The 27,726-nt window shown below is 54.4% G+C and overlaps 2 protein-coding genes across 6 annotated transcripts in view; one reads left to right on the forward strand and one right to left on the reverse strand.

Annotated features, from left to right (window-relative positions):
• The window catches only part of GSE1 (Gse1 coiled-coil protein), a 420,610-nt gene that overhangs the window by 14,461 nt on the left and 378,423 nt on the right, over positions 1-27,726 (forward strand). The gene's annotated exons all lie outside the window — the stretch shown is intronic.
• Positions 22,025-27,142, reverse strand: LOC116744187 (serine/threonine-protein kinase PAK 6-like). Of its 4 annotated transcripts, none has more exons than XM_032613582.1 (3): positions 26,913-27,142; positions 25,493-25,613; positions 22,025-23,891 (listed from the first exon to the last, which is right to left on the reverse strand). In XM_032613582.1, the coding sequence occupies exons 1-3, from the start codon at positions 27,109-27,111 to the stop codon at positions 23,561-23,563; spliced, it is 651 nt and encodes a 216-aa protein (XP_032469473.1). In that variant the 5' UTR covers positions 27,112-27,142; the 3' UTR covers positions 22,025-23,560. The 4 variants fall into 4 exon arrangements, with proteins under 4 accessions (XP_032469473.1, XP_032469474.1, XP_032469472.1 ...); XM_032613583.1 differs by having other exon boundaries at positions 25,493-25,664; positions 26,913-27,135; XM_032613581.1 differs by having other exon boundaries at positions 25,493-25,818; positions 26,913-27,135.

Below are 27,726 nucleotides of genomic sequence, written 5' to 3' on the forward strand. Positions count from 1 at the left end.
AGTGAGAGCCTGGCAAGCTGTGAAGACCCCAGAAATGTTTGCTGTGGTTACTGGGGGCAGAGGAAGGAGGGGTGTGTGAGGAATCTGAGGCCCCACTCAGAGGGGGATGGGAAACCTGGAAGTAGCCTGAGGCACCTGGGATCTGAGCTGCCCTTGTCCTCTCCCTGGGCTCCCAGCGCACATGGGAGAGATGAAGCGGGCATTCAGGTGGTTGACCCTCACGTGACCTCTGGCCCTGACAAGAGCCACGTTGGTGTTTGGTGGCAGTCAGCAGGTATGTGCCACCTGACTGCTTGTCGATCTGTGGGCCTGTTTCCTCATCTGTATATGGGAATTACTGTAGTGTGTGTGTGTTTTAGGGCTTGGTACGTAGTACATGCTCAATAAAGGTTGGCTCTTATTATTATTTTTAAAAAATTTTGTTGAAGTAGAGTTGATTTACAGTGTTGTGTTCATTTCTGCTCTACAGCAAAGTGATTCAGTTATACATGCATATATTCTTTTTCGTATTCTTTTCCATTGGGGTTTATCTCAGGATTTTGAATACAGTTCCCTGTGCTGTACAGTAGAACCTTGTTGCTTATCCATCCTGTATATAACAGTTTGCATCTGCTCATCCCAAACTCCCACTCCATCCCTCCCCCACCCCACCCCCCTTCCCTGGCAACCACAAGTCTGTTCTCTATGTCTGTGAGTCTGTTTTTGTTTCATAGAGCTGTTTCTTTGTGTCGTAGTTTAGATTCCACATAGAGGTGATGTTGTACGGTATTTCTTTCTCTTTCTGACTTATTTCGCTTCGTACGATACTCTCTGGTTGCATCCGTGTTGCTGCAAATGGCGTTATTTCGTTCTTTTTTATGGCTGAGTAGTATTCCGTTGTATCTATGTACCACGTCTTCTGTATCCATTCATGTGTCAGTGGACATCTAAGTTGTTTCCATCTCTTAGCTACTGTGAGTACTGCTGCTGTGAACATAGGGGTGTGGGTATCTTTTCAAATTATAGTTTTGTCTGGATATATGCCCAGGCTCTTATCACTTTTGCTATTTGTCATTTCGTTTCCTCTGCGGTCCTCATCATTCTCGAGAGCTGACCCATAGACCTCAGAAACACAGGGATCTGGACCCCATGAGTGAGATGAGATGAACCAGGAGGGAGCACCTTTTGGCTCAGGCCGTGAGGAAGAGGGATACGCTAGAGTCAGGAGTTAGGGGAGTCACAGAGACCCATCGTTCTCAACACTGTGTCCTCTTTCTTACATACAGATTTCTTAACCTCAAAACTCAAAGCAAAATCTGGGGTGTATCCGCAGTTTTCGGGGGATAGGACATCAGTGTCTTTCATTAGGCTCCCAGAGGGGTGTGTGACCCCCAAAGGTAAAGAGCCACTGTTAACGTCTGCACCCATCTGCACACAGTCATGTCGCAGTGCACGTGGCTGACTCGTCGATACTCCTTGAAACCATCTGGCTTGTTCCCACCATCATATCTCGACATGTGCTCTTTCTTCTACTTTTCTGCCTATTCTCCCACTCCTGGAAACCTCCTTTGTTAACTCCTACCAGCCGAAGTCTCCCCCCCGGCTCCCCCCAAGGGCCTAGGCCCTTGTCCGTCTGCAGCTTTTTCCCAGTTGGTAATAATTAATCACTTTATTATGTGTAGTTTCACGTTGTCTTCTGGTTGCTTCATATCTGTAAGCCCTGTCTCTCCAACTAGGTGGAAAAAAATAGCTAAAATTGACATTTTTATCCTTGGGCCCTCCATTGGTTTTTCTTTTGTGCACTGTACACAGCGATTCCTTACCAGCCGTGGGAATGGCATTCCTCAAGAGCTCCATGGTTGGCAAAATCCAAGTCTCAGAGAAAATAGGGAAAAAACCAATAAAGATGGTATTAAGTATACGTCTTTAAAAATCACAGTAAATAAACTTTCTAGGAGACATCAAGTCAAAACACACGAGTTTCATCCACGTTTAAAAACCTGTCCCAGGGGGCTTCCCTGGTGGCGCAGTGGTTAAGAGTCCGCCTGCCGATGCGGGGGACACGGGTTCGTGCCCCGGTCCGGGAAGATCCCACACGCCGCGGAGCGGCTGGGCCCGTGAGCCATGGCCGCTGAGCCTGCGCATCCGGAGCCTGTGCTCCACACGGGAGAGGCCACAGCAGTGAGAGGCCCGCGTACCGCCAAAAAAAAAAAAAAAAAAAAACCTGTTCCAGGGACTTTGCTGGTGGTTTAGTGGTTGGGACTCTGCCCTTCCAGTGCAGGGGGCATGGGTTCGATCCTTGGTTGGGGAACTAAGATCCCACATGCCATGTGGCCAAAGTATAAAATAAAAATAAATAAAAGTAAAAACCTGTTCCAGTAGGTAGCCTTTTCCTGAGTTTCCTTTTTCACTGGGTGGGTGACCTGAGGTGCTGAAGGAGACTTCTCCCGGTAAGGTTTATTTCTTCTTGAGTCAGTTTTGGTAATTTATGTTTTTCAGGGAACGTGTCTATTTCATCTAGGTAGTCAAGTTAATTGGCACGACTCCTTCATAATATTCCCTTGTTATCCTTTGAATGTCTGTAGGTTCTGTAATGATGTCCCCTCTTGCATTCCTGATGTTGGTCACGGGTTCCTTCTCTCTTTTTCCGTGGATCAATCTAGCTAGAGGTTTATCAATAGTATTGATCTCCCAAAAGGTTTATATGTAGAGACTCTGCCTCTTTAATGTTTTGAACCAGTCCTTTTGGGCTTGAAATGTAATTTCTCTTGCACTTGCATTCTCTCTTGTTCTATTTTTGAAATTGTAGACAAAATGTTGTGAAACCACCAGGCCGCTTCCAAGTTATTTATGCTTAAGGGAACATTTTCCAAGCCTGACCTTTTCTCCCTGTGTTGAGCCAGTGGGCGTTAAAATGATTTCTGTCAGCCTGCCCTTGTGACTGCCACAGGTGACGTCAAGATGGTATGTTCTTTGCTTGAGGGGATTTTATCAAGCCTCAGGTAAGTCAGAAAGATGCTAGACTTAATTTTTTTTTATGCAGAAGAGAAAAAGACATGATATCAGAACTACAGATTTTGATCCATCTGGCTTTTTAATATATGGGTGGCTCTGTTATTTAGAACATACATATTCAGTAATGTTAAGTTTCACTTTTTATTATACAAAGTATCCACTGTTGAAAATGGTGGTGTCCATCCATGCTTTTGCTACAAAGTATATTTCATCTATAACCTGATTGCAACTTTTGTTTCTCTTGTCTTTGCATTTATGACAAGTCTCAGAGTGTCTCTTTAGTCCTGCGAGGAAGCTTACTGATCCTTGAGCCCAACCTCCCTCACTTTATCAGAGAAGGCGTAGGGAGGGGAAGGGACTTGCCCATGAACACAGAGAATGTTAGAGGCTGTTAGAGGCAGAGAGAATGTTAGAGGCAGAGTGCCACTGTCCTGGGATATTTCCAATTCATCAGCTAAGGCTATCCCTCCCGTCACAGCTATCTTGATATTTTTACATTAGCAATTTGAGGGCCTGTGGAAGGCCAGTCCCAGCTGCTAAGCCATGGGGAATCCCCAGCCTTAAGCACAAATGCGGGGCTCACGAGGGTGAGGCTGCGTGGTGAACAGTATCCTTCTGTGAATCCACTGCCCGTCCATCTTCACGGCTACCTTGTGTCCTCTCAGAACCATGGGAATTATTTCTGGGTGAGTGGTATTCTTTAAAAAAAATTTTTTTTCCAATAGCAGCTTTGAGATAAATTTGCAAACCATAAAATATACCCTTTTAAAGTGTACGATTCAGTGGTTTTTATTACATTCACAAAATTGTGTGACCATCATCACTGTCTAACTTCAGAACATTTTTCATCACCCCTAAAAGAAACCCTATTCTCCCCTCCCCCCAGCCCCTGGCAACCCCTCATCTCCTTTCTTCTTTCACTCAGCGTAATGTTGTCAAGGTTCATCCACATTGTAGCGTGTGTCAGTACTTCGCTGCTTTTCATGGCTGAGTCATAGTCCTTTGTGTGCATAGGCTACGTTTTGTTTATCCGCTCAGTGGCTGATGGGTATTTTGAGTTGTTTTCATCTTTCAGCTATTGTGAATAGTGCTGCTTTGAACATTCATGTACAGGTTTTTGTGTGAATGTATTTTTTTTTCTCTTGAGGGTATATGTAGAGTGGAATTGCTGGGTCGTCTCATAACCCTAGGTTTAACCATTTGAGGAACTGTGAGATTGTTTTCAAAGAGGCTGTACAGGGGTATATGCCCACCAGCACGTGCGATTTGTTTTTTAAAAGAAGAGCAAAAGCAGGTGGGCAGGTTACGTTTATTTGTACATCAGTAACAGTACACATTCAATAAATATTAAAATTCTTTTCCATCCCTGAGGCTTCATATCAAAAGATGGTTTTAATACTTAAAAAAATTTTTTTTTTTATATTTTAAAGGTGACCAGTCCCAGCTGTGTGGTCTTGGGCAAGTAAATTAACCTCTCTGTGCCCTGGTTCCTTCTTCTGTGAAACATTTGTGATTGTACCTGCCTCAAAGAGGGTGTTAAGAAAATTAATGCACGTAAAGTGCTTGGTATCTGGCAGCTAGTAAACCCCATAGAAGGGCCAGCTATTATTTTCATTATGATTCCATTATTATTGTAGGGATTTGGGGAAGTACGAGAAGGAATAAAGGAGAACTACTCCCCCAGCCCAGCCGCAGTACCTGCTCTCCACGTAGCTCAGAGACAGCTGCTGTTAACATTGTTACTTGTTTTCTCCTGGGCATTTTCAATGCATTCTTTTTTCAAAGTTGAAATGAAACTCGATGTGCAGTCGTGCAGCTTGCTCTTCTTCACTTCATGTCCCAGCATAAACACTTCCCGGTGTTGTAAACACAGTGTCAATGTCCGTGAGATAGACTCCCAAATAGAAGGGGCATCATTTACACCCCCCCCCACTCCCTCCCCGCTCCCAAGAGTGAACATTTAGGGAGCACAGAGCCGTTTATGCCACTGTAAACTATATTTCAGGCAAGGCTGTGTAAGCTTTTTGGCTAGAGAAGATTTCCCTGACCTCGTGACAGGCCTCGGGGGCGGGGTATGGTATGGTGGCCAGGAAGGACTCAGGCCCTGAGTGAAGTTTCCAGAGCTTGTGGGCCTGGGTGGGAACATGCAGAGGAAGGGCACCTGGAAAGAGAAAGGAGGGACCAAGGGCAGCTGACTTAACAGTTTCAGATCTTTTCCTGAAGTCTGACATGGTCTGTGTTGAAAAGGTAGACAGTAGAGACACAAGGGAAGTCATAAAAATTCTGCCACTCAGAGCTTCCAGCCTTTTTAAATGCACGTACGTGCATACACACGCACGCACGCACTGCTGTAGGTGGGATCGTAGTGCGTGATGTGTCTTCTAGTCTTTTCCGCGTAGGACATCGTGAATGTGTTTTAGAGGGGCTAGGACTGTGGACCAGGATGCCTGGGTTCTACTTGGGGCTTCACCCCTTACTAGCTGTATGTCCTTAGGCCAGTTACTGAACCTCTTTGTGCTGTGATTTCCCCATCTGTAAAGTGGGGGAGTAGCAGTCTTTATCTAAGGTTGTTTTGCAGGTTGGACGAGCTATAACAGGTGAGAGCAGCAGGCTGGCTGTTATCCTGTGGTTGTCGATTAGTGTCCTTTGAGAATAGGAATTTTATGGGTGACCCTGGGTCACCTGTTGCTGGACACCCACCTTGTTTCTGGGTTTGCACAGATGTGGCAGCTCTGCAGTAAGCCTTCTTGAACCTCAGCTCCCTCCACCCTGGGCCTGTCCCCCACTCTCCCACCTTGGCCCTTACTGGGCGGGGGGACCTCAGGGGCTGCCCTAGCATGGACTCTTCAGGCGGTGGGGAGCCTGGGGGCCTCCTGGCCTCATTGCTAGCCATGCAGCAAGTTGCCAGAGGGCTGGGAGACCAGGAGGGGGAAGTTTTCTTTGGCAGCCTCTGAGCAGCTTCCCTGGACCGGCTGTGGGCAGGGACCCGGGCAGGAGGGGAGCAGGCATGGGGGTGCGGGCAGCCTGTCTCACACCTGGGCCTCTGCTGGAAGCCGCCTCAGCCCTTTTGGGAGAGAGGTGGGATTTGAATACACACCTTCCCAAGCAAGAGTGAACCCTGTTCTTGGTTCTGCTGACAACGCCTGTCCTCCTCCCCACCCCCAGGCAGCTGGCGAGTCTTTTTTTTTTTTTTTAATAAATTTATTTATTTTATTTGTTTATTGTTGGCTGCGTTGGGTCTTCGTTGCTGCGTGCGGGCTTTCTCTAGTTGCGGCGAGCAGGGGCTACTCTCCGTTGCGGTGCGTGGGCTTCTCAGTGTGGTGGCTTCTCTTGCTGTGGAGCACGGGCTCTAGGGTGCGCGGGCTTCAGTAGTTGTGGCGCGCGGGCTTCAGTAGTTGTGGCACGTGGGCTCAGTAGTTGTGGCGCACGGGCTTCGTTGCTCCGCGGCACGTGGGATCTTCGCAGACCAGGGCTCGAACCCGTGTCCCCTGCGTTGGCAGGAGGATTCTTAACCACTGCGCCACCAGGGAAGCCCAACTGGCAAGTCTTGATGAAGCCTCTGCTTTGGGGAGACCACAGGGGGCCCTCTGGTGACAGCATACCCAGCACGCAGGCTTCAAATGAGTTTACTTTTCTGGGCTGATAAGACCTTATTGAAAGAATAAGGGAAAATATTGAGCACCTACTATGTGCTTCTCCTGTTCCTACATTCACTCAGTTCTTCAGTGTCTGTTTACTGAACACGCATTGTGTGGTTAGGCATCAAGGAGAGAATGATCTTGTCGGCCACTCGCAATGTACCCATGATATAGGTGTTAGCCTTCTTTGTTTAAAAACGTGTTACTTTGAGATAATTGCGATTTCACATATAGTTGTGAGAAATCACCCAGTTTTCCCCAGTGGTAGCATCTTACGTAACTGTAGTGCAACGTCACACCCGCGAGATTGACACACTCCGCCCATCTTATTCAGATTTCACCAGTTTTACACGCACCTGTGTGTGTGTGTCCACGTGTGTGTTTGTGTCTGTGTCTCTGTGTGTGTTTGTGTGTGTCTGTCTCTCTGTGTGTGCGTGGTCCCTGTGTATGTTTGTGTCTGTGAGGCCTGTTTCATTTTACAGAGAGGAAGTGATGCTCAGGGACCAAGGCCTTACTCAGGACCACGCAGCCAGGTTGCAGAGAGTTGGGTCTCGCATCTGGACATCCTGACTCCACATTCCTGAACTGCTTTGGGAAAAAAATCACGTTTATTCTTTGCTGCTGTTCTTGAACCTGGTAGCCCCACTGGTCTCTGCTGGAGCTGTGAGCTGAGACCCCTAGGGAGGCTAGAATCCTGAGACGTTGGCGCTGAGGTGCTGGCTCCTCCATTTCACAGACGAGAAAACTGAGGCTCAGAGAAGTTAATGGGTTTGCCTAACATCATCCAGCTGGTCAGGGACTGGTCTGGGTCTGCTTCTTCCGGGTCTGCACGTGGCAGTGACCACAATGAGCTGCTTTTTTCAAGAGGTAAAAGGACAGAAGACACCATTGATCACAAAAACCAGGCTCAGGATTCAGATCGGTTACTAGGGAGATGGTGGGGGCCTTCGGGAAGGTTTCTGAGCAGGAGATGGCTCCGGAAGTGTGCGAGGTGACCTCAGACACTTAGCGTGCCCCCAAGTGTGTGCCAAGGAACACTAAGGACTCGGGTGTTGGCATGATTTTTTTCCTCATTCACGTACATTGGGGAAACAGTAGATTAAAGAAAGCTGAGTGGGGTTGTGTGCTGCAGGACTTATCAGTGCCTTTAATGCACTGACATGCACTGTGACCCTCTAGGCGGGGGAAGGACTTCTGTTCTGCACAATGTATTTCAGGAAGTACTTAACAAGACACTCTCCAGTGTGAGATGTTGAGGTGCTGATGCCAGGGCTGAGGTGGGCAGAAGTGCCCAGGGAGCAGGATACAAGCGACTGAAGTCTTTGTATTTTTTTAAAGAGGAGGCTGGTGTGGCTACAAGCGAGCATGCAAGGCGGGTGTAGCTCTGCTGGGGACGGTCGTAGGGTCAATGGCTCTCAGATCAACGTGAAGTCTCCTTCCCAGCATAGGAAACACTTAAGAGATAATGTAAGGGGCAGACACTGGGATGCAGGGCTGTCCACCCACCGTGATCAAGCCACTTGCCCTTGTGTGTGGATGTGCTCAGATGGGGGAGAAACAGGCACAGATGAAGCCAGCCAGGTTGACAGAATTCCAGGTGGTTTATTATTTTTAATATAAGGTTTTTGTTTGTTTGTTTGTTTGTTTTTTCTTAAACCAACAGAGGAGGTTGGACTCCATTCACTGGGGCAATGAAAAGCCATTGTGTTTGGAGTGAGGGTTGAGAGCAACGTAACAGAAGTGGCTTTATTTTATTTTATTTTTGAAGTAGCACATTTTTATTTTTATTTTATTTTTTTAAATACATCTTTATTGGAGTACAGTTGCTTTACAATGGTGTGTTAGTTTCTGCTGTATAACAAAGTGAATCAGCTATACGTATACATATATCCCCATATCCCCTCCCTCTTGTGTCTGCCTCCCACCCTCCCTATCCCACCCCTCTAGGTGGTCGCAGAGCACCGAGCTGACCTCCCTGTGCTATGTGGCTGCTTCCCACTAGCTATCCATTTTACACTCGGTAGTGTATATATGTCCATGCCACTCTCTCACTTTGCCCCAGCTTCCCCCTCCTACCCCGTGTCCTCAAGTCCATTCTCTACATTTATATCTTTATTCCTGCCCGACCACTAGGTTCATCAGTACCTTTTTTTTTTAGATTCCATATATATGCGTTAGCATATGGTATTTGTTTTTCTCTTTTTTGACTTGCTTCAATCTGTATGACAGACTCTAGGTCCATCCACCTCACTGCAGATAATTTAATTTCGTTCCTTTTTATGGCTGAGTGATATTCCATTGTATGTATGTACCACATCTTCTTTATCCATTCCTCTCTCGATGGACACTTGGCTTGCGTCCGCGTCCTGGCTATTGTAAATAGTGCTGCAGTGAACACTGGGGTGCATGTCTCTTTTTTAAAAGGAGGATTTTTCTGAGTGGCGTTAGGCAGGCGGGTTGGGAGAAGAAAAGGAAACAGGTATAACCCCCTTGGGAGGTGGCTGCTATAACCCAGGCCTGGGCAGCAGTGGGAGCTGGATGTAGCCTCACAGCTTCTCATTTTCCCCGTGGCCCAGAGAGATTAAGTCACTCGCCCTGAGTCATACAGCTGCCAGTCTGCAGACCCAGGACTTGGATTCAGCTCTCTGATTTCAGCGTCTTGGAACACTGCCGCGCGGCACCTAGCTGTCTTCATCTGCAGTGCGTTTTCACCACCATCTGGGGTATGCACTGCTGATCAACCCTGTAGAAAACAGGACTCCAGCGTGTGTGTGTGTATCCGGGTGTCTGCGTAGCAGAAATTTACCCCGTGAATTTCTCTGTAACAGAGAAGATTCAGGACGTCCCGGGCACTGTGCTACCGTGAACACCATGAAAAGGTTAGAAAGGAGGAGAGCTTGTTGCCGTGAACGTCAGCAGCTGCCGTTCATGTCACTTCTGGTCCACATCCCTTGCTGGATGCCTTTCGGGCCAGAAACACTGCTGAATTTTTTCAGCCTCTCAGTAAGATTCTTTAGTGCCGGTGCTGTATTTTACTTAACACCTCAGCAGGGCCAGGGGCAGCACCGTGGAATCAAACCCCGTCCTGTCCCTGTGGCACAATGTGAATACCCGGTGGGAGAGAAACGGGGACTATAAATAGCCTTCAGGCAGGGCAGGTTTTGCTGACAAACGAGTGCAGAGCAGTTTTGGTCTCCAGAACCTTTGGACTGGGGGCTTGTAAGGGTTTGGGGATCCGTGTTATATGAGTGCTGCCACTGGAGTGATGCCCGTGTGATGTCGATTCCTGGCTCTAGGACAGTCTAGGTGATGGGAGAGAAAGCCGCTCTCCTCTCTGGACTTTTGTGTTCATTTGAAGACGGAGAAAAGTGGGGAAGGAGCTGCGTCTGATTGTATGGAGGGAGCAGGGGGAATGGCTGGCTTTTTACCCACCTGCTCCTGCACTGTTTGACTCGTGCAATGAGTGTGTGTTAACGTTTTTTCAATTTCAGGAGAAAAGGAAAAAATGACCCCCTTGTGTGCCCAGGACTCCCCTTGTGTTGGGGGCATTGGGGGATTATTTTTATTCAATCTCAGGTTTTTATGTCATTTTATTTTTAACTTGTTTTTGGAGTGTAGTTGGTTTACAATGTTGTGTGAGTTTCAGGTGTACAGCAAAGTGAATCAGTTACACATATACATATATATCCACTCTTTTAGATTCTTTTCCCATATAGGCCATTACAGAGTATTTTTTTAAATATTTTTAAATTTTATTTATTTATTTTCCTTTTTTATTTTTTTTGGCTGCGTCGGGGCTTAGTTGCGGCACACGGGATCTTTGTCGAGGCGTGCGGCATCTTTTCATTACGGCGCGCGGTCTGCTCGGGTTTCCCTCTAGTTGCAGCTCTCAGGCTTCCCTCTAGTTGTGGCCTGCGGGCTCCGGAGTGCATGGGCTCTGTAGTTTGCGGCCCGCGGGCTCTCTCGTTGGGGCACGGGAGCTCAATAGCTGTGGTACTCGGGCTTAGTTGCCCCGCGGCATGTGGGATCTTAGTTCCCAGACCAGGGCTCGAACCCGCGTCCCCTGCGTTGGAAGGCGGATTCTTTACCACTGGACCACCCGGGAAGTCCCCATTACAGAGTATTAAATAGAGTTTGATCTGAGGCTTTTAAAAAGTCAGCTTGTCTCCACCGCGAGTGGGACCCAGGCTGCTCTCCCCACCCTTGCTGGCAGCCAGGCCTGCCCAGACGTTGGGCAGCTCCATAAATTCCTCCAGTGACACGCTGTCATCCTGCGCGCATGCTCCCCGGCAGCACTGGGAGGAAGCCCCGCACGCCGCGTGTTTAGACGGGGCGGGACCTGCTGGAATTTGTGTTCTCTCATCTAGAAGCTAAATGGATCTTTTATTAAGGTCAGCATAATCCATTTTTAACTGAATTTGAAGGTCACTCTGTGCTTGGGTTTCTCCTGCGGCTGCCGGGAGTCACTGTGTGTCCACAGCATTTGGGGACTGGCCGTGAGTCTTGGAGACGGTCTTGCTGCGCTAGCGGCCAAGCAGTGCCCAGGGAGTCTCGAGACTCTGCTGGGGACCCATTGGTGACCCATTGGTCACCTTGGACCATCAGCTTAAACTTCTCTGTTTCCTTGGGGTCAGAAGGGGGGGGGTGGATGCGATTCATTCATTGATCAACCATTTATTGAGCACCTTTTGTGTGCCAGACACGGTGGAGAGCACCAGTCCTGAGCAGCTCAGAGCCTGGTGGGGAAGCTGGACAGATGGGCAGGCGATTCCAGGACAGTGGGACAAGAGCCGAGCCGGGGTCAGCCCCAGGGGAACAGACTGGAAACACAGGGAGGCCCTCACTCACCTGGGCAAGGGCGGGGAAGGCTTCTGACCCCCAGGGCCCTTCCAGCTTTAAAATCTTAACTCTGTATCTCAGTTGAGGGCCTCAAATCCCAAAGAAATCAGCTCACCAAATGGCAATTCAAGAAGAAACATAACAGGGGCTGTGTTTCTCCAGCTGCCGACGGTCCCGAGAGCATCAGCCCCTCAGCAGGGCTAAAGTCGACGCCTCCATACACCTGGTCACTTGGCAGTTCTCTCCCAGGATCAAGGCCATGTGTCACCCAGGTCAGGGAACCTGGTCCTGGCATCCCCGCTCTGTGTCACCCTGGAGCGAAGCCCCTTAATCCAGGGCCTCTGTCTCCCGGTTGGCAAAATGGGAAAACTCTAAGAGCTCTGATAGCTGGAAAAGGGCAGCTCGTCCGTGCCGCACAGCTGTACCAGGGCTGACCCTCAGCCTCGTGGCTGGAGCTGAGCTGGTCTGATCGGAGCAAGGTCAGCATGAACTTACTCCACCTTCCATGTGTGATGAGTGTACAGGGCAATTTCTAATTCAGTCAGTGACAAACTGAACGTTTTTTCTCCAAAGAGGCAGCAGTTCTTACTTCCAGCCAAGAATGCCTTTTCTTTTTTTAAAATTTAATTTAATTTATTTATTTTTGTTGAAGTATAGTTGGTATACGTTGTGTTGATTTCTGCCGTACAGCACACTGATTCAGTTACACATACATATGTAACTGGGTGAGTTCTCCTACATGGAGGATGCTGTACGCTGAGCTGTGGTCCTCAGGGGTCCTCGCTCCCGGTGCCTGTTTGGAGGTGAGAGGAGGGAAGGAAACAGGAAACCCTGGCTGCGTCCAGCTCCCAGCCGTCCTGTAACCCTGGGGGGGCTCTTAGGGTCACGGAACAGGTCACCCCAGCCATGGGGACGGGGGCTCATAGAGAAAGGAGCTCACATGTCCCTAGATGTGAAAGAGAAAGGGATCTTCGTCTGCTGGTCGGATGAATGGGTGGATGAGAGGGGCCGGCCCAGTGCGTTCACTGGGCAGACATTTTCTAAGTGACAGCTGCAGGCCAGGCCCTGTCCCAGGACGGGCAGGGGGAGCAAAGCCATGAACAACACAAAGTCCCTACGCGCCCGGAGCTGACCCTGCAGCCAGGGAAACGGGCGGTAAAGAGTGGACAGGTAGAGCATGTAGCATGTCCGATGGTGGCTGGTGGGAGAGGTAAGACAGTTGGGAGGGTGGGAAGGAGGTGGTCCTGAGTCCTGCTGGCCGGAGGCTGGACTTGGGGATGGATGCTGACAGCTCCCCCCACGAGAGGCCCTGGTGGCTTCAGAGGTGCTCCAGACTTCCCCCAGACAACCCTGGACGCTGCCGTCTGATTCTGACGAGCAGTGCAGAGACCCCACCCCCAGTACACACGCTCGGGTTCCTGGCTCCTCAGGTCCCCGTGCTGCCTCCTGGCCAGACCTCCTCTGTGCTGGCAGGGTGTGTGCTGGGGCGTGGGACTCCGCCGTCCCCCAGTGTGGCTCACATGGACCTGGGCACAGACACCAGTCCTTTTGACCAAAAACTCAGGGGAGGGAGATGTGTTTATTCTGAACTGTAATCACCTTCTCCAAGAATACACAACAGAGGTCCTACTGTGTTTATTTTGTCAGAGGCATATTGGCTTAGCTGCGAAGAGAGACAAGTTTCTGCACCAAGATCCCCCCTCCTTTATTTCTGTGTAAATAGGCAGTTTTTTCTTGTCCGTCAAAAGTGCTTTGGGTGGGAACTCGGAGTTTGCACCTCTGCCCCTTTTTTATTTTTCTTCTCTGAAATCTAAGTTTGGGAGCTCAGGATCCAGAAATGCTTAAATGGGGACATTCTGTCCAGAGGGTATACTCTGTCCACTCAAAGTGCCTCAGCCAGGGGCAGCAGGGGAAGGATTTTGAGCGGGGGCCTGATGTGCCCAGAGACAAAGCCAACTCCTGTGTGGAGGCCCAGGTGACGTCTGGAGCCTAGTGACTGGGAGAGCGGGCAGGAGGCTACTGCAGTGGTCCCAGCACAGACGAGGGGGCGATGCGGACGGCAGCTGGGGGATGGGGCAAGCCAGGCCTGGAGACAGACTTCTTAGGCTGGAAGACGTGATCACCATGTCTACCTGACTTTGCCCTGAATAAAAGTAGCTGGGACTGTCGCCCTTCCCTCTGCTGTCTGAGGACAGAATCACCTTCTCCCTCACCTGTTCCCTGTCACACTCTTCTTCCCGCTTCCTTCCACCTTCAGATATACTTGGGTCTCATTTTTGTCACTAACGGGGCTTGTCCTTGTGAGCCAATTTTATCTCTCTCCCGGGGCTCCAAGTTCTCTCTGGGCCAGGGACCTCTTGGAAGAATCCTTGAATGTTTTCCGTATCTCCAGTCTTGGGCGGCCAGGCCGGTATCACTGGTATCTACTACTTTAGTGTCATCATAGGGATAATTAATATTTGTGGAGTGTTTCCTAGGGACTTTGGTCTCATTGTCTCAATGGCTGCACAGACGCTCTGTTTCGGGAGCAGGGAAACAAGGAAACCTCGCTCAGAGAGGTCATTTGACTTCCCCCATGTCACACAGCTGTACTGCAGAGGCCAGTCTTGAATTCAGAGCCCTGGTCTCTGGGTCCCAAGCCCTCTCCCCTGGGCCAGCATCTCCTGGTGTGGTTGGTGCTTTTAAACGGCTGACGTCTTATAAGGAACCCAGAGATGCAGGTTGAACTGGCCGTGGATCACACGGCAGGAAAGCTGTCCTTCGGGATCCACTTCCGATTTTATGGCAGGGAGACATGTCAGGCCTGGAGTCTTATTCAAATCTCTCTCTCTGTATATATATATATGTATATGTATATATATATCATATGTATATATTATTGTGGTCACATGGACATAAAGTAAAATTTGCCACAAACTTGTGAATTTTTTTTCCCTCAAAGGCTTTTAGATTTTGGAACTGAGGATGAACAAAGTAGCGCTTTCAAACGAAATCCCTAATATTTCCCTTACCATCTGTGGATGCTGAATGATGGTTTTTTTTTTTTCAATCTTTAGAAGGTTAAAGTAGTGACTTGAAAAGGAAAATTTCAGATAAATGAGAGCCTGGTGGGTGGTCTGGGGCCTTAACCAAGCTCAGGGAGGTGGGGTGGGAGGATGCCCCCCGTCCAGGCCTGTGGAGGCCCGTCAGCTCTGTGGTCCACAGCGTGGAAGAGCTGGGATCCAGGGCTGCCCCACCTGCCCAGCGGCGGTCAGTTTGGGTGGTGAGGGCCGAGGGTGGGCTGTCCTCGTCACAGACCCTCTCCTGCCGGGTCCCCACTGCCTTCTGGAATCCGGCACCGTCCCAGGAAGGAGCTGAGTGCCAGAGTCTCAGGGAGTTTCCCCCCAGCCACCTTCCCGCTGGAGCCCGGGCGAGACTCCACGGCATCAGCGCGGGGTGTGGACACCAGGGGCCTCTGCCGAAGGCCCGGCCTGGCTTCCTGAGGCCGGGGGCCTGCTGCCTGGTAGCAGCGTTCGTGAGTAGGTGCCTGTTTCCAGTTCTCACAGTCTCGGGGCTGTCAGCCTTCACGGTGCGCTGGGATCCTCAGGGTGGACCCACGGAAGAAATCGCCCCCCCCCCCCCCCCCACTCCTGCCACCCCGGAGACCCACGTGCCTCTTGGAAAGGCCTCTGTGGTTCTGGAGGCCGAGCGTGTCTGTCTGGAGATGACTTTGCTGACGGCCTGGGAACCTCCATTTGGACAGAAATCACACCCAGTTCCCTCCATCTGCTCTCGCCTGAGGACCCTCCTCAGAGTCTAGATGCGGTCTCCCCAGGCCCAGGGTGGAGTGAGGCTGGGCGTCCAGGCGGGACAGGAGGACGGGGGTCTGGCCTCACCCCGCCGCCGCCCTGGTGACAGTCTGCAGGCCTCCTGGCTGTGCCCCAGCCCCTCGGGGAGGCTGGCCAGCCCTCGGCCTCTCCCGCTCCCCTCCTGCCCTGCCTCTGGAACATCTGTGCTCACGGGGAGTGAGGCTCCCAGCCCCAGCGGCCCCACGGAGGATTGCTCCCCAGATGCTGTGGCTCCTCGGGCCCTAGTCCCCTCCTCTGGGAGCCAGACCTCGGGGCACCTGAGCTCTGAATTCCCACCTGGCTCTGGGGCCTCTGCCCCGGGGCCCCACCCCTGTCCTCTTCCCTCCAGCTGTCCTTCTTGGCACCCGGTTCCCGATGGCCACTCAGACAGAGCCTCTAAAGGGCCGGCCTTGACCTGTGGGCCTTCTAGGCCTGCAGCTCCTCTGCAAGGGGTGAGCATCAGGCCTGCTCAGGGCGGGTCCTGGCAGCCACAGGCACGCTCGTGTTCACGGCCGAGGAGAGCTTAAAGCAGGGGCAGTGTGCCCAGGCATGGGCAGGCATAGCAAGAGCACAGCGGGCAGCTCCCTGGGCCGGTAAGGGCAGCAGGGGCAGCCCCGGGGCCCGAGGGCAGGAGGAGGGAGCTGTCGGCGAGCCATGGGGTCTGTGTGCGGGGCCATGCACTGGACACCGGACACGGCCGGTCCATGTGTCCCTGCGGGGAGGATGCTGAAGAGCCAATACCCTGCTCTCCTCTCGTCTGCCGGCCCTTCCCACCGGAAGCCAGAGGGCCAGGGCCCACCGATGCGTGCCACCCAGCTCTGCCTCACGGGACGCAGAGCCAGGGGCAAGGAGGGCAAGAACCTGGAGCCACTCCCACTTTACAGATGAGGAAGGCGAGGCTAGGGACTGCGGTCGTCTTTTTTTTATAGCAGCTTTGTTGAGATAGAATTCACACACCGCACGGTTCACCCACGTAGCGGGTACAGTTCACACTCTCAAGGGTTAGCATGTTCGCAAGGTCGTGTAGCCATCACCGCTGTCTGTTTCAGAGCATGTTTATTACCCCGAAGAGAAACCGTGTGCCTGTGAACAGTCACTCCTCAATCTCCACTGCACCCCGCAAGCCCTAACGTGATCTCGGATCTTCCTGTCTGTATGGATTTTTCTATTCTGGGCACTTGATATGAATAGAATCATTTCATACATGGTCTTTTGCATCTGCTGTCTTTCACTTTGCCTGTTGTGTTCAAGCTTCATCCGTGCGGGAGCCTGTGTCAGGACTTCCTTTCTGTGGCTGAGTTGCATTCACTGTCTGGATGTATCCGTTTGTGTATCCATTCATCACATGATGGACAGTTGGGTGTTTCTGCTTTCTGGCTATTGACAGTACAGCTGTGAACCTCCGTGGACAAGGCTCCCTGTGAGTGTAATGCTTTCATTCTCTTGGGTAGATAGCTGGGAGTGGAATTGCTGGGTTACGTGGTAACCGCCAGACTGCTTTCCATTCCCACCTGCAGCTGTGAGGCCTCTGAGTCCCCCACATGCTCACCAACACTTGCTATTGTCTGTCTCTTTGATTCTAGCTGCCTCGGTGGGGTGCAGTGGTGTCTCACTGTGGTTAAGGAGTGGGATTTGAACTGTGGTCTTTGCACCCCGAGGCTGTGCCTTCTCCCCAGCAGGAGCTGACCCCCCATGGGGCCATCCTCCTTGGGACCCCAGTGTCCCCAGAGGCAGGCTGAGCTCCTGGAAGGCAGGGTCGTGCAGCCCCAGATCCGCTGTGATGAAGGTCTGCCCTGCCCCTGCCAGGCAGCCAGGGGTGCTTTGTGCTCAGCGCTCCTTACAGGTAAGAACTAGGTGGGCGGTACCCCGCAGGCCCAGAGTTCTAGAGTCCAGGCCGTTGAAGCCCCTGGTTGGGACATTCCGGAGAAAACCCTTGAAGCCTCCAGAATGTTCTGGACAGGTGCTTCTCCCGAATCGTGAATCAGGAGACTCTCACTGGTTGCGTACTTGCACATCTTAGCTCGCTTGATCGTCTGCATAGCCCTTGTGATCGTCATGTCCTTCTTTTGTGGGCGAAGAAACTGAAGCCCAGAGAGGTCAGACCACTGACCCAAGGTTGCACAGCAGAGCCAAGACTTGAACCCCCATTTGGCCGGACAGTCCATGCTCAGGCCACGGTCATCACAGCCTTGCTTTTTCTCCCTTCCTTTGGTTTCCCCCAAACCCTTTCATCCCCGCAGTCGTGACAGTCTGTGGTGGGGGGATGCTCTTGTCCACAGCGGGTGTGGGTGTCCGTCTGGGCCAGGAGCCATGGGGGGCTCCGAGGAGCAGGGGACACAGCCTGCTCGTGAAGGCCTCCCAGACCAGCGAGGGGATTTGAACTGAGCTTGGGTGACCTTTCTAGGTGACACTGCCATTCAGATGACCCCTTCATTCACTGATTCATTCATTCCACAATGATTTATTTACTGAGTGTGGCCAGGTGCCTGGTGATTAAGAAACCGTGACGTGTAAAACCAGACACAGCCCCTTCTTCGCACATCTCCCAGTCTGGTGGGAGAGAGAGACAGATGCTGGTTACCGGACACACAAGCAGCTCGTGGCCGGGCTAAGGGCTTGGAAGGAGAGGAACGTGCTGCGAGGAAAGTAGGTAATGGAGGCCTTTGTCTTCATGGCGGGGGGTGATGTCTGGGAGGCTTCCTGGAGGAGGTGACTGTGGATCCGAGGTCTGAATAATAAGAGGAAGTGAACAAGGCATAAGAGAGGAGGCAAGAGTGTTCACCGTAGAGGGGACAGCGTGTGCAGAGGCCCAGAGGCAGGAGAAGGGCACATGGTGGGGAGGCTGTCTAAGGCGGGGGCCGAGGAGGCAGGCAGGGCCGGCAGCACCGTGATGTGGAGGGCAAGGGTCCCGTTGAAGGGTTCCAGTGGGGGTGGCATGGCTGGATTTGCCTTTCGACAAGGTCTGTGGCTCTGGAGGGTAGAACCAGAATGAAGGCAGCCGTTTGGGGGCCTGATACGAACGGGCAACCGGAACCGTCCGAGGCAGAGTGAGTGGCGGCTGCTCCCCAGGGCTGGTGAGAGAGGTTTTTCGAGACGGCTGAGAGGTTGCTCAGCGTGGCCTGGGCCTCTGCTGCCCAGGGACCCCCCTGCCTCCTCGAGATCCAGCTGGAAGCCCCAGGTGGGGTTTGGGGTGCTGTGAAAGGCATCTGCCGCCCCTGGCCACGTCCAGGGCCCCTAGAGGAGGCCTCACCCCTCCCCTGTCCCTTCTCCAGCCTGCGGCCGGCACTGCCCAGCTGGGCCTCGCTGCGGCCCATTCATTCACAGCCTCCCACTGCCTCCTTGAGAAAGGGGGAGCTTGCAGGCTGCGAGGATGGAGGTGCTGGCCCTGGGCCAGCCCAGCTTCCCTGCCCACTGCCCCTCCCCAGACGCCCCCCCGCCCCCCGCCCCTGCCCTGTCTTTATGGCAGGCAAAGTGCTAATTCCCAGCGCAGAGAGGTGGGCCAGAGTCTGCGGCCAAGAGAGAGACTGTTTACAGCCTCCGGCGGTTCTTGGCTCCAGAGGTCCGGCGGGCTGGCCTTGCAGTGACATGTTTATTCTCCAGGCCCACTGCTGGCCCCGGCTCTTGGCAGGGCCGAGCGGAGGGTTCTTGGTGATGGGGACAGGCTGGCGGCTGGGGGCTGTTTGTGTCTGTGCTCGCCTGCTCTCTTGCTCCCTCCCGTTTTACATTCAAGGCGGTGAAATGTGGAGCTGAGGCCCAGGGGCCCCCTGTCCCCAGCACCTTCAGAAGCTGCACCCTGGCCCCCTGCTCGGGCTCCCGGGAGACCCTGTAGGGCCAGGGCTCCAGAGTCCCACCGGGAAGGTCTCGGGGGCCCCTCGGTCCCTCAGCAGATTCCTGCGGAGCTCCCAGCCAGTGCCAGACCTCTGGTGACGGCAGTGAGCAAGACAGATGGGGCCCCGTCCTCTGGGGCTGGCTGTCCCCTGGCAGGGGTAACTGGGCTCCTTTGGAGGTCTCCTCGCCACCCAGCCACAGAGCTCCTTCCCACCCGCAGTGCCTGCAGGTCCCCGTCCGCCCACGAGGCTGGCTGCAGTGAGCGAGCCGGGCTTTGGGGCCAGACGGTGCTGGGACGGATCCCAGCTCTGTCGCGGACCAGCAGTGTGACCTCAGACGAGGCCCTGCACCTCTCCCGGCCTCTGCTCTCTCGTCTGAAAGTGGGAGGAGGACTGTGACCCTTTACAGCTGACCTCTGGGGCCGATCACTTACTCATTCAAACGCCCCCTCAGGGTCACCAGGTGCTGTGCTGGGCACGCAGTGGCAGGTGAAGACCGGAGTGGCTTTTAGGGGCAGCGCGTGAAGCGGGGGCCGCTTTCCCAAGAGACCAGGCCGGGAAAAGGGCAGACGTGATTCTTAGAGTGTAGCCAGGGATGGCGTTGGTGTCCCTGCGTCCCTACCCCAGGGCCTCTCTCAAGGAGCACCCTGTCCAGGCCAGGTTAGCCCTGTGCGAGAAGGTCCAGCTAGGGTCTCTGGGGACAGAGGGTGTTCAGGAGGGCCCCAGGTGCCTGGGCCCACGTGCAGTGTGGAGCATCGACTGGCTGGTGACTGGACGGGCCGGCCGTTTCCCTGGGGTCCGGCCCTGCGGCCTCTCTGGTTCCCTCCAGATCCGGGTTCTGAGCTCCGATGGAGGGGGCCACACCACGTGGCTGGACCTCGTCCCAAGGTGTCTCAGCGGCTGCTTCTCTACCCCATGAGGCGCATCAGCCCGGTTCCCCGGTGGACACGCGAGCGGGTGCCCGCTGCTGGGCCCGGCACTGTCTCTGACCTGCAGGTCCTCCCATGCAGCCCTCCGCTCGCACGCTGATGTCCTGCTGCTTTCTCTCCCAAGTCCTCGGGTCCTTGCCCCACGCCACCCGTCCCCTCTCTGTGATTCCACCCGAAAGTTCGGTGCCTCTAGACCAGGCTTGGCCAACTCTTTGTTAAAGGACCAGGTCGTTAATATTTTAGGCTCTGCGGGCCCGTCTCTGGTCTCTGCTGCATTTTCTTCTCTGTTATTTATTTATTCTTTGCAGTTCTTCAATGTGAAATGTAAAAACCATTCTCAGCTCGGCTGGCCGGTGGGTTGCGGTTCGCCGCGGCCTCCTGCGGACCGGCCGGGTGGGATGTGGGTTGTCTGTGCATCACCCGCGTCTGAAGTTTTTGTTTTCTGAGCACAGACGTGCTGAGCTGCACACATATATTGGCTCTGTTAACTCGGACAACAGCCCCGTGACGGGCACTGCGAACCCATTTCACAGGTGAGGAAACTGAGGCACAGGGAGATGAGAAAACCAGCCTGTGGTGTTAACTCGGACAACAGCCCCGTGACGGGCACTGCGAACCCATTTCACAGGTGAGGAAACTGAGGCACAGGGAGATGAGAAAACCAGCCTGTGGTCTCACAGCGGGTCAGGGCAGCACCGGGATTTGAACCCAGGCCGTCAGTGTCTGTCTCAACCACGGTGCCTCACCATGTGGCTTTTGGCGCCCAGCTTCTCTGCCGCCTGCCCCTACCTGGATTATTTTGGATGTAAAGGAAGCCCGGATTCCATTCCTGGCTTTTTCTGGGTCTCTCTTGGCCTCCTGGCTGGCCTGCGTCCCCGTTGACATTTGCCTTCTCCCAACCTGTCCCCATCACCTTCACTTGCCCCACATTAGGGAGACACCCTCTGGAGCAACTCAAAGTTCCAGAAATGGCTTCGGCAGCACCTGCTTCTTCATGGCCAGCCCTCAGGTCACACGAGGCAGAGCAGTGTCCCTTCAGTTGCTTGGCCCACATTCTGCAACCCTATATCTAAGCCACGTGGGCTCAGCCACGGCACGTGACTGAGGTGGGGAGTAGAAGCCCCAAGCCGTCAGCCCGACGTTGCCCGCTGGACTTGTCCTGGCAGTAGGGGCAGCTGTGGCTGAAGGGTCCCTGGGAGAGGTTGTCCCTTGCCACTCATCAGGCACAGAAAGCGATCCCTTGGCATCCTGAAGCTTTGGGCCCCCAGAGGCTGATTCTGAACTTTCTGGCCTCCCAGGGTGCTGTCAAAAAGACTGGGAATTGGGCTTCCCTGGTGGCGCAGTGGTTGAGAGTCCGCCTGCCGATGCAGGGAACGCGGGTTCGTGCCCCAGTCCGGGAAGATCCCATATGCTGCGGAGTGGCTGGACCGGTGAGCCACGGCCACTGAGCCTGCACGTCCTGAGCCTGTGCTCCACAACGGGAGAGGCCACAATAGTGAGAGGCCCGTGTACCGCAAAAAAAAAAAAAAAAAAAAAAAAAAAAAAAAAAAAGACTGGGAATTTTGGATAGGTGATTCAAATGAGAGAGAACACAAATAATATATGGGGAAATAGTTACATAAAAACTACTAAAATATCAGGAAAAATAAGAGTTGGTGCTGGTGAATTCACAAAATATGGCTCATCTGTATTGCTGGTGGCAGCAAAAGTCTGTATCATATTGTCTGTTCCCCAAACCATTTGTCACTGTGTATCCAGGGCTTTTAAAAACACTCCATACTGGGCTCTCCTGGTGGCGCAGTGGTTGAGAGTCCGCCTGCCGATGCAGGGGACGCGGGTTCGGTCCGGGAAGATCCCACATGGCCGCGGAGCGGCTGGGCCCGTGAGCCGTGGCCACCGGGCGTGCGCGTCCGGAGCCTGTGCTCCGCAACGGGAGAGGCCACAACCATGAGAGGCCCACGTACCGCAAAACAAAACAAAACAAAAAAAACAGTCCATACTTTGACCCAATAATCCCATTTCTAGAAATGCATCCAAAGGAATGAACTTGCAAGAATGAAAACGATAAGACACAAAAAGATGTTCTTTGCACTGTTATTTATAATAGTGGGGAAGTTCTGAATATCCAACAATAAAATACAGTTAGGCAAACTGTTGTGTACCCCTGGGGGTAGAATGTCCTGTGGCTTTAAGATGACAGCCACGGAGCCCATTTCAACACAGAGAAGCTGATGATCTAATGCTGAGTCCACGTAAGCAGAGCACAACATTGTAGCCGTGTCTTGATTACAGCCTTAAAGAAATACGTCCATGTAAGTCCAGGCTGGAGGAGGACTTGGAAAGCTGGTACGGCTGTTTTCACGAGGTGATGGGACCCCCTCCCACTGAAACACGCGTTAACACTATCACCGAGGTGTCTTAGTGTTAAGTGTGAGGCAGGCGTTTCCGTGCCCTGTGACCTTGGACAGGCCGCTGGCTGTGTCAGCCTCGCTTCCACCATCTGTGAAATGGGGCGGCACCCCTACAGCTGCCCGTGGGGTTATGGGAACCGGAGGGGCCTGCCTTGCAAGGCCTGTATTGTGGGTGACACCTTGTTACCCTGTGTGGAGCTGGATTGTCACCATGGAGCCTAAGGAGACCAGTAGTGAGGGTGGGGGGCTGTAGACCAGGCCCCCCTGCCAGGTGAAGCAGGGAGCCTGGCCTCTGATATTGACGACCTACGAGGTGGGTGTGGGGTAGCCTCTCCAAGGCCACCCAGCTCCTGAGACTTGGAGCTGGGAGCTGCCCCAGGCCCTTTCCTTGGCTTTGATGCTGCGTCCTGGGGTAGAGCCTTTCAGATAGGGCTTCCTTCCTGGGAGCCGGTGGGATCTTTGAACTCGTGGATCTCATGCGACAAGGGAGCTGAAAGCTTCTGTGTCACCTTGGTGCCAGTGTCACTTGACACATGGCCTGTCAAATGGCTTCCGTTTGGTGGAGGATCCCTGTCGTGGGCTGAATTGTATCCCCCCCACAAATTCCTATGTTGAACTGCTAACCCTAGCACCTTAGAATGTGACTGTATTTGACTATATTTGGGTCTTTACGGAGGTCATTAGGGTGGGCCCTGATCCAGTAGCACTCGTGTCCTTGTGAGAAGAAGAGATTAGCACACAGACACACAGGGGAAACCCCGTGAGATATACAGGGAGAAGATGGTCCTCTGCAAGCCAAGGACAGAGGCCTTGGAACGAACCAAACCTGCCAACAACCTTGGTCTCCAACTTCCAGCCTCCAGAATTGTGAGAAAAATATATCTCTGTTGTTTGAACCTGCCGGCCTGGTACTTGGTTACGGCAGCCTGAGCAGCAGACGTCCATCGGGGTGTCCAGCACCCGCAGCGTGTTCAGCGGTGTGTGAAGGGGGCTGTGCGGGTTTTATTAACTGCACCTTATGGTTGGACGTTTAGACGGTTTCCCCCACTATTATAAATAACAGTGCAAAGAACATCTTCCTGCACGTTCACAGCCTTAGTCAGCAAGGCTGGTCCCTCCGTGTGAGGAAGACACCCCAGGCCGGGGGAGCCCAGAGCCCGGGCTCACACCCGGCAGGAGTGCCCTCCAGGGGACTACACGACCTTGAAGGTCATCTTCTGGGCTCTGACTCTGAGCTGAGGTTCTTGTAGGAGCGGGGAGCGTTGGAGGAGCCCCTCGGCCGGGGGTGGGAAAACCGGCGTCCGCAGGCAGCTCAGGCTCACAGGCTCCGGGGGCGGAGGTCAGCCGGCTGTTGGCAGCTGCGCCGAGCCAGTCGTGTGGGAACGGAGGCCTCGGTCGTCCCCACAAAGATTTTCTGTGGCTGGTTCTGGGAGAGAGAGAGCGGGAGAGAAAGAGAGAGCTGTGAGGCGAGGTGGAGGCCATCCCCAGGCGCCTCTTGCCAGGCTGGGAGCTGGCACCGGCGTCCTCCCTCCGGGTACATAATATCCCATAATAGGCTCTGGCTGTCCAGAGCCAGAAAAAAGATTGACATCATGCAAGTGTTGGGTTCGGTGAGTGGAGTGCCCGCTGGCCCCTTCGCCACGTTAGCGGCTTCTGTCCACCTGGAGAGGTCTGCTCGGGGGGTCAGCGCCTCGAGGGACAGTGCTGGGGCCCGGTGTACCCCCAGGTTCACGTCCACCCAAACCTGTGAATGTGCCCTTATTTGGAAATAAGGTCTTTGCAGATGTGATCAAGTTAGGATGAGGTCACTGGATGAGGGTGGCCCTGAATCCACTGCCTGGTGTCCTTATAAGACGAGGGGAATTTGGACCCTGGCAGAGAGGATGGTAGGCGGAGACAGACACGCACACAGAGGCCACGTGAAGATGGAGGAGAATGGGAAGGATGCAGCTACAAGCCAAGGGCCGGCAAGGATGGCTGGCAGCCACTAGAAGCTAGAAAAGGCAGGACGGATCCTCCCCTAGAGCCTTTGGAAAGAGTGTGGCCCTGCCGATACCTTGATTTCAAACTTCTCCAAACCGAGCAAACGAATTTCTCTCGTTTAAGCCACCTGGTTTGTCATAATTAGTTATGGCAGCCCCTGGGACGCCAGTGCACTCGCCCGGTGGTCCTTCCCTTCTTTCTCCGTCCATGGCCTGGCACGTCCCTCTTACAGACTGCGAGTCCCAAGAGATGAGAGCGGCTTTCACACGCCTTGTCTCCTGGGTGGGGCTGGCTGTGGGCCCGCACACAGTGGGTGTGCAGTAAAGGTTTGCTGAGTGGATGAGAGGGGCAGGGGCTGGGGCAGGAGGAGAAGGGAAGGGGTGACTCTCAGAGATGACCCTGTGGCCGGCAGGGGGTGGGGGGGCGGCCCCTCCCCTCCCCTCCCCTTCCCTTGCCTGCGCCATCCTTCTTGTCCAGGCTTGGCTTCAGGGGAGGGGAGGGGCGCTGTGCCAGTCTCAGGCCCGGCCACTGCCCACTGCTCCTGTCCCCTCTCCTGCCTCTTGCTGGCCGTCTGGCTTTGGGCAACTTACCAGACCCCAGTTTCCCCCAGTGTAAAATGGGTTTGCAGTACCCCTCCTTTGGGTCGTCTTGGGAAATAAGCCAGTTGGCCTGTGGAAGGCAGCGTGGTGGACGTTTGCGTGGATCTTGACAAAGGCTGGTTTGGATGGGGAGAGCCGGGCCAGCTGAGGGAGGGGGGGGGCGGAGGATGCCCGTGGAGAAGGGAGGAGGGCGCAGTGGTTGAGGGCGTGGTGTTGGAGGGCAGGTCCTGTGTGGGCCCTCGGCTGTACCGTTTCTGTCCTGGGGTAGCTGACTCTCTGGCTCAGTTTCCCCATGTGGAAAATGGGGGCAGTGAAAGCACCAACCTCACAGGTGACTGGGTGTGAAGCGGCCAGGGAGCCTTGCACAGGCTCTCCAAGCCTGCACCTCAGGTGACGAGGGGAGAGGAGGGGAGAGGGTGCCTGATGCGGACAGGACGTTCCGTACCTGTGGAATCGGCTTGTCTTGTTTCTGGCCTGCGTTCGGGGCTGAGGTGGAAAGTGCTGGCCGGGCAAACCAGAGGCAGCTTCTCGGTACAAAAGCCTTTGCATCTGAAGGTCGGTCGTCCCTTGGAAGAGCCGTGCAGAATGTCCTGAGCCATCCAGGCCTCCCCTCTGTGCTTTTGAGTAGGGGGACCCAGGCTCAGACGGAACGTGATGTGCGGGAGAGGTGACGCTGGTGCAGACCCGCGCTCTGCCCCTGGCCTGCCCTGGTTCATGTACTGAGGAGTTTGAGTGAAACTGGGGTCGCCCCTGCACCCGTGCGTCTCCCTGCTGGAACCCGGCACACACATCGGGAAACGTCAGAGGGCGGTCTGCACTGTGGAAGCGAGGCATCCTTCTGGGCATGGAGACCCCGCCCCCCGCCGCCTATCTGGGGGCCGGGGCCTGTCTTATCACTGGATATCCCTAGGGGTGGGAATGGGCAGCTCTCCAGGAAGGCGTCTTTTCCTGTTGTCACTTCTTTCCTCCCTGCGTTTTCCAAGGTGGCATCGAGAGCCCCCGTGTGCCAGCTGCGGCCGCAAGATCCTAGGACCCCATCCTTGTTCCCCCGACACCACCCGAAGGGCCGTGTTATGCCCATTGCACAGATGGGCTTACTGAACCCTGCCAGGCTGGTGTTTCCCTTTCTCTGTTTCTCGCCTGGGTCAGGGAAGGCAGGCTACCCTGGTCGCCTGGCCCTGCAGGGGACAGGTGGGCGGCACCTCCCAGGGTGGCCCCAGCCTGAGGGAGGGGGATTCCTGCTGCTATTTTCAGCCACTCCAGGGAGACCCTGGGCCGCTGCCACCCGCCGCGGTCCACGGCTATCTGGACTGGCCTGTGGGTCTCACGTGATGTCGGATATCCTCCTGGCCCGGGAGGGGCCAGCACCCCTGCGCTCAGCCCCTCGCCCCTTTCCTGGAGGCAGAGGGGGGCATCCCATGGCGCGGCCCCCACCCCTCTGGGCTGGAGGCAAGTCAGCGTTAACCCCGTGTCTGGGTTTCCCGAGCCCTGTTGGGGCCCCCCGCTCCAGTGGGTGGCTGTAAAAATAGCACTTGCTTTCAGTTAGGAGCTGGGGGCGGCGGGGGCCCAGTTTCCCTGCTCCTGGAGGAATTACCAGCCCACATGTTGCCAGGAGCCTTGGCTGGGAGAGGCAAGCGCGGCTCCAAGCCGGCGAGCGGGCGGCGGCACAGATGGAAACCCGATCCCGGCTCAGCAGACTGTTTGATTTATTTTAAAATCAAGCAGATGGCTGCTGCAGGGGTTTGTTTAAGTTCAGCTCCGAGCCGGGCCCGTGGCCAGGAGCCTCGGGGCAGCTGCGCCAGAAATTTTTCAATGACTTTGGTCGTCAAACCACCTCTTCCCTCCCTTTTGAACTTGAGCCTCACCACACACATGTCGGCGGCCGCGCGCGCCTTCTCCGCGCGGCCCGGCTGCTCCCGGCTCTCCGGTCCTCCCTTTGTCTCGCTGCCGCCACCTCTGTCTTTGTCCTCCTGTCTCGCTCTGGCTCTGGCCCTGTGCGTCTCCCGCTTTCTGGGTCTCTCTGGGTGTCCTCACCGCTCCCTTTCGCGGGGAACCTTCCCACATCTCCCGCCCGGCTCCCTGGCTTCCTCCGGCGGCTCCCTCCCCCCCGCTCCAGGCACATGGGAGAACAGCCAACCTTTGTGGCCACTCAGCGTCCTCCGGGCTGCCCCCTGTGCGAGACACTGTGGCTGGGAACACCAGGCCCCGACCGTAGAATCCTGGAGGGGACCAGCCCTCCGAGGTCAAGCGGCTCAGCCCCCGCCCGGGGCACGGAGGCCGGGCGGCCCGCAGCTGTCCCCGCTGGGCGGTGGGTGGCCTGGGCACCTCTGAGGAGCCTGCTGTGTGGCTGGGGAGGCCAGCTGGGGGCCGCCAGCGGGGTTCATGTTCCCCCCACCGTGTGCCCCCCCCGCCCCAAACGGCAGGCGAACAGGCCAAGTTACATCCCCCGTTCCCCCTAAGGGACTAATTGGGCCTGTTCACATGGCCAGCAGGCTCTCCAGCCCCAGACCCCCCAGCCAGGGCTTCCCGGCCTCATCCCCTAAGGGGCCCAGCACCCACTGCCCTGCTTCCTAAACAAACCAAGGTTTTAAATAGCGGCCAGCCCCGTAAATAACCCCGGGTCCCCAAGGAGCAATCTCCGGGCGGGTGGAGCGCGGCCCCCAGTCACCCCGGCACCGC

Source organism: Phocoena sinus, chromosome 19 (assembly GCF_008692025.1).
Source record: "Phocoena sinus isolate mPhoSin1 chromosome 19, mPhoSin1.pri, whole genome shotgun sequence".
Classification (NCBI taxonomy): Eukaryota; Metazoa; Chordata; class Mammalia; order Artiodactyla; family Phocoenidae; genus Phocoena; species Phocoena sinus.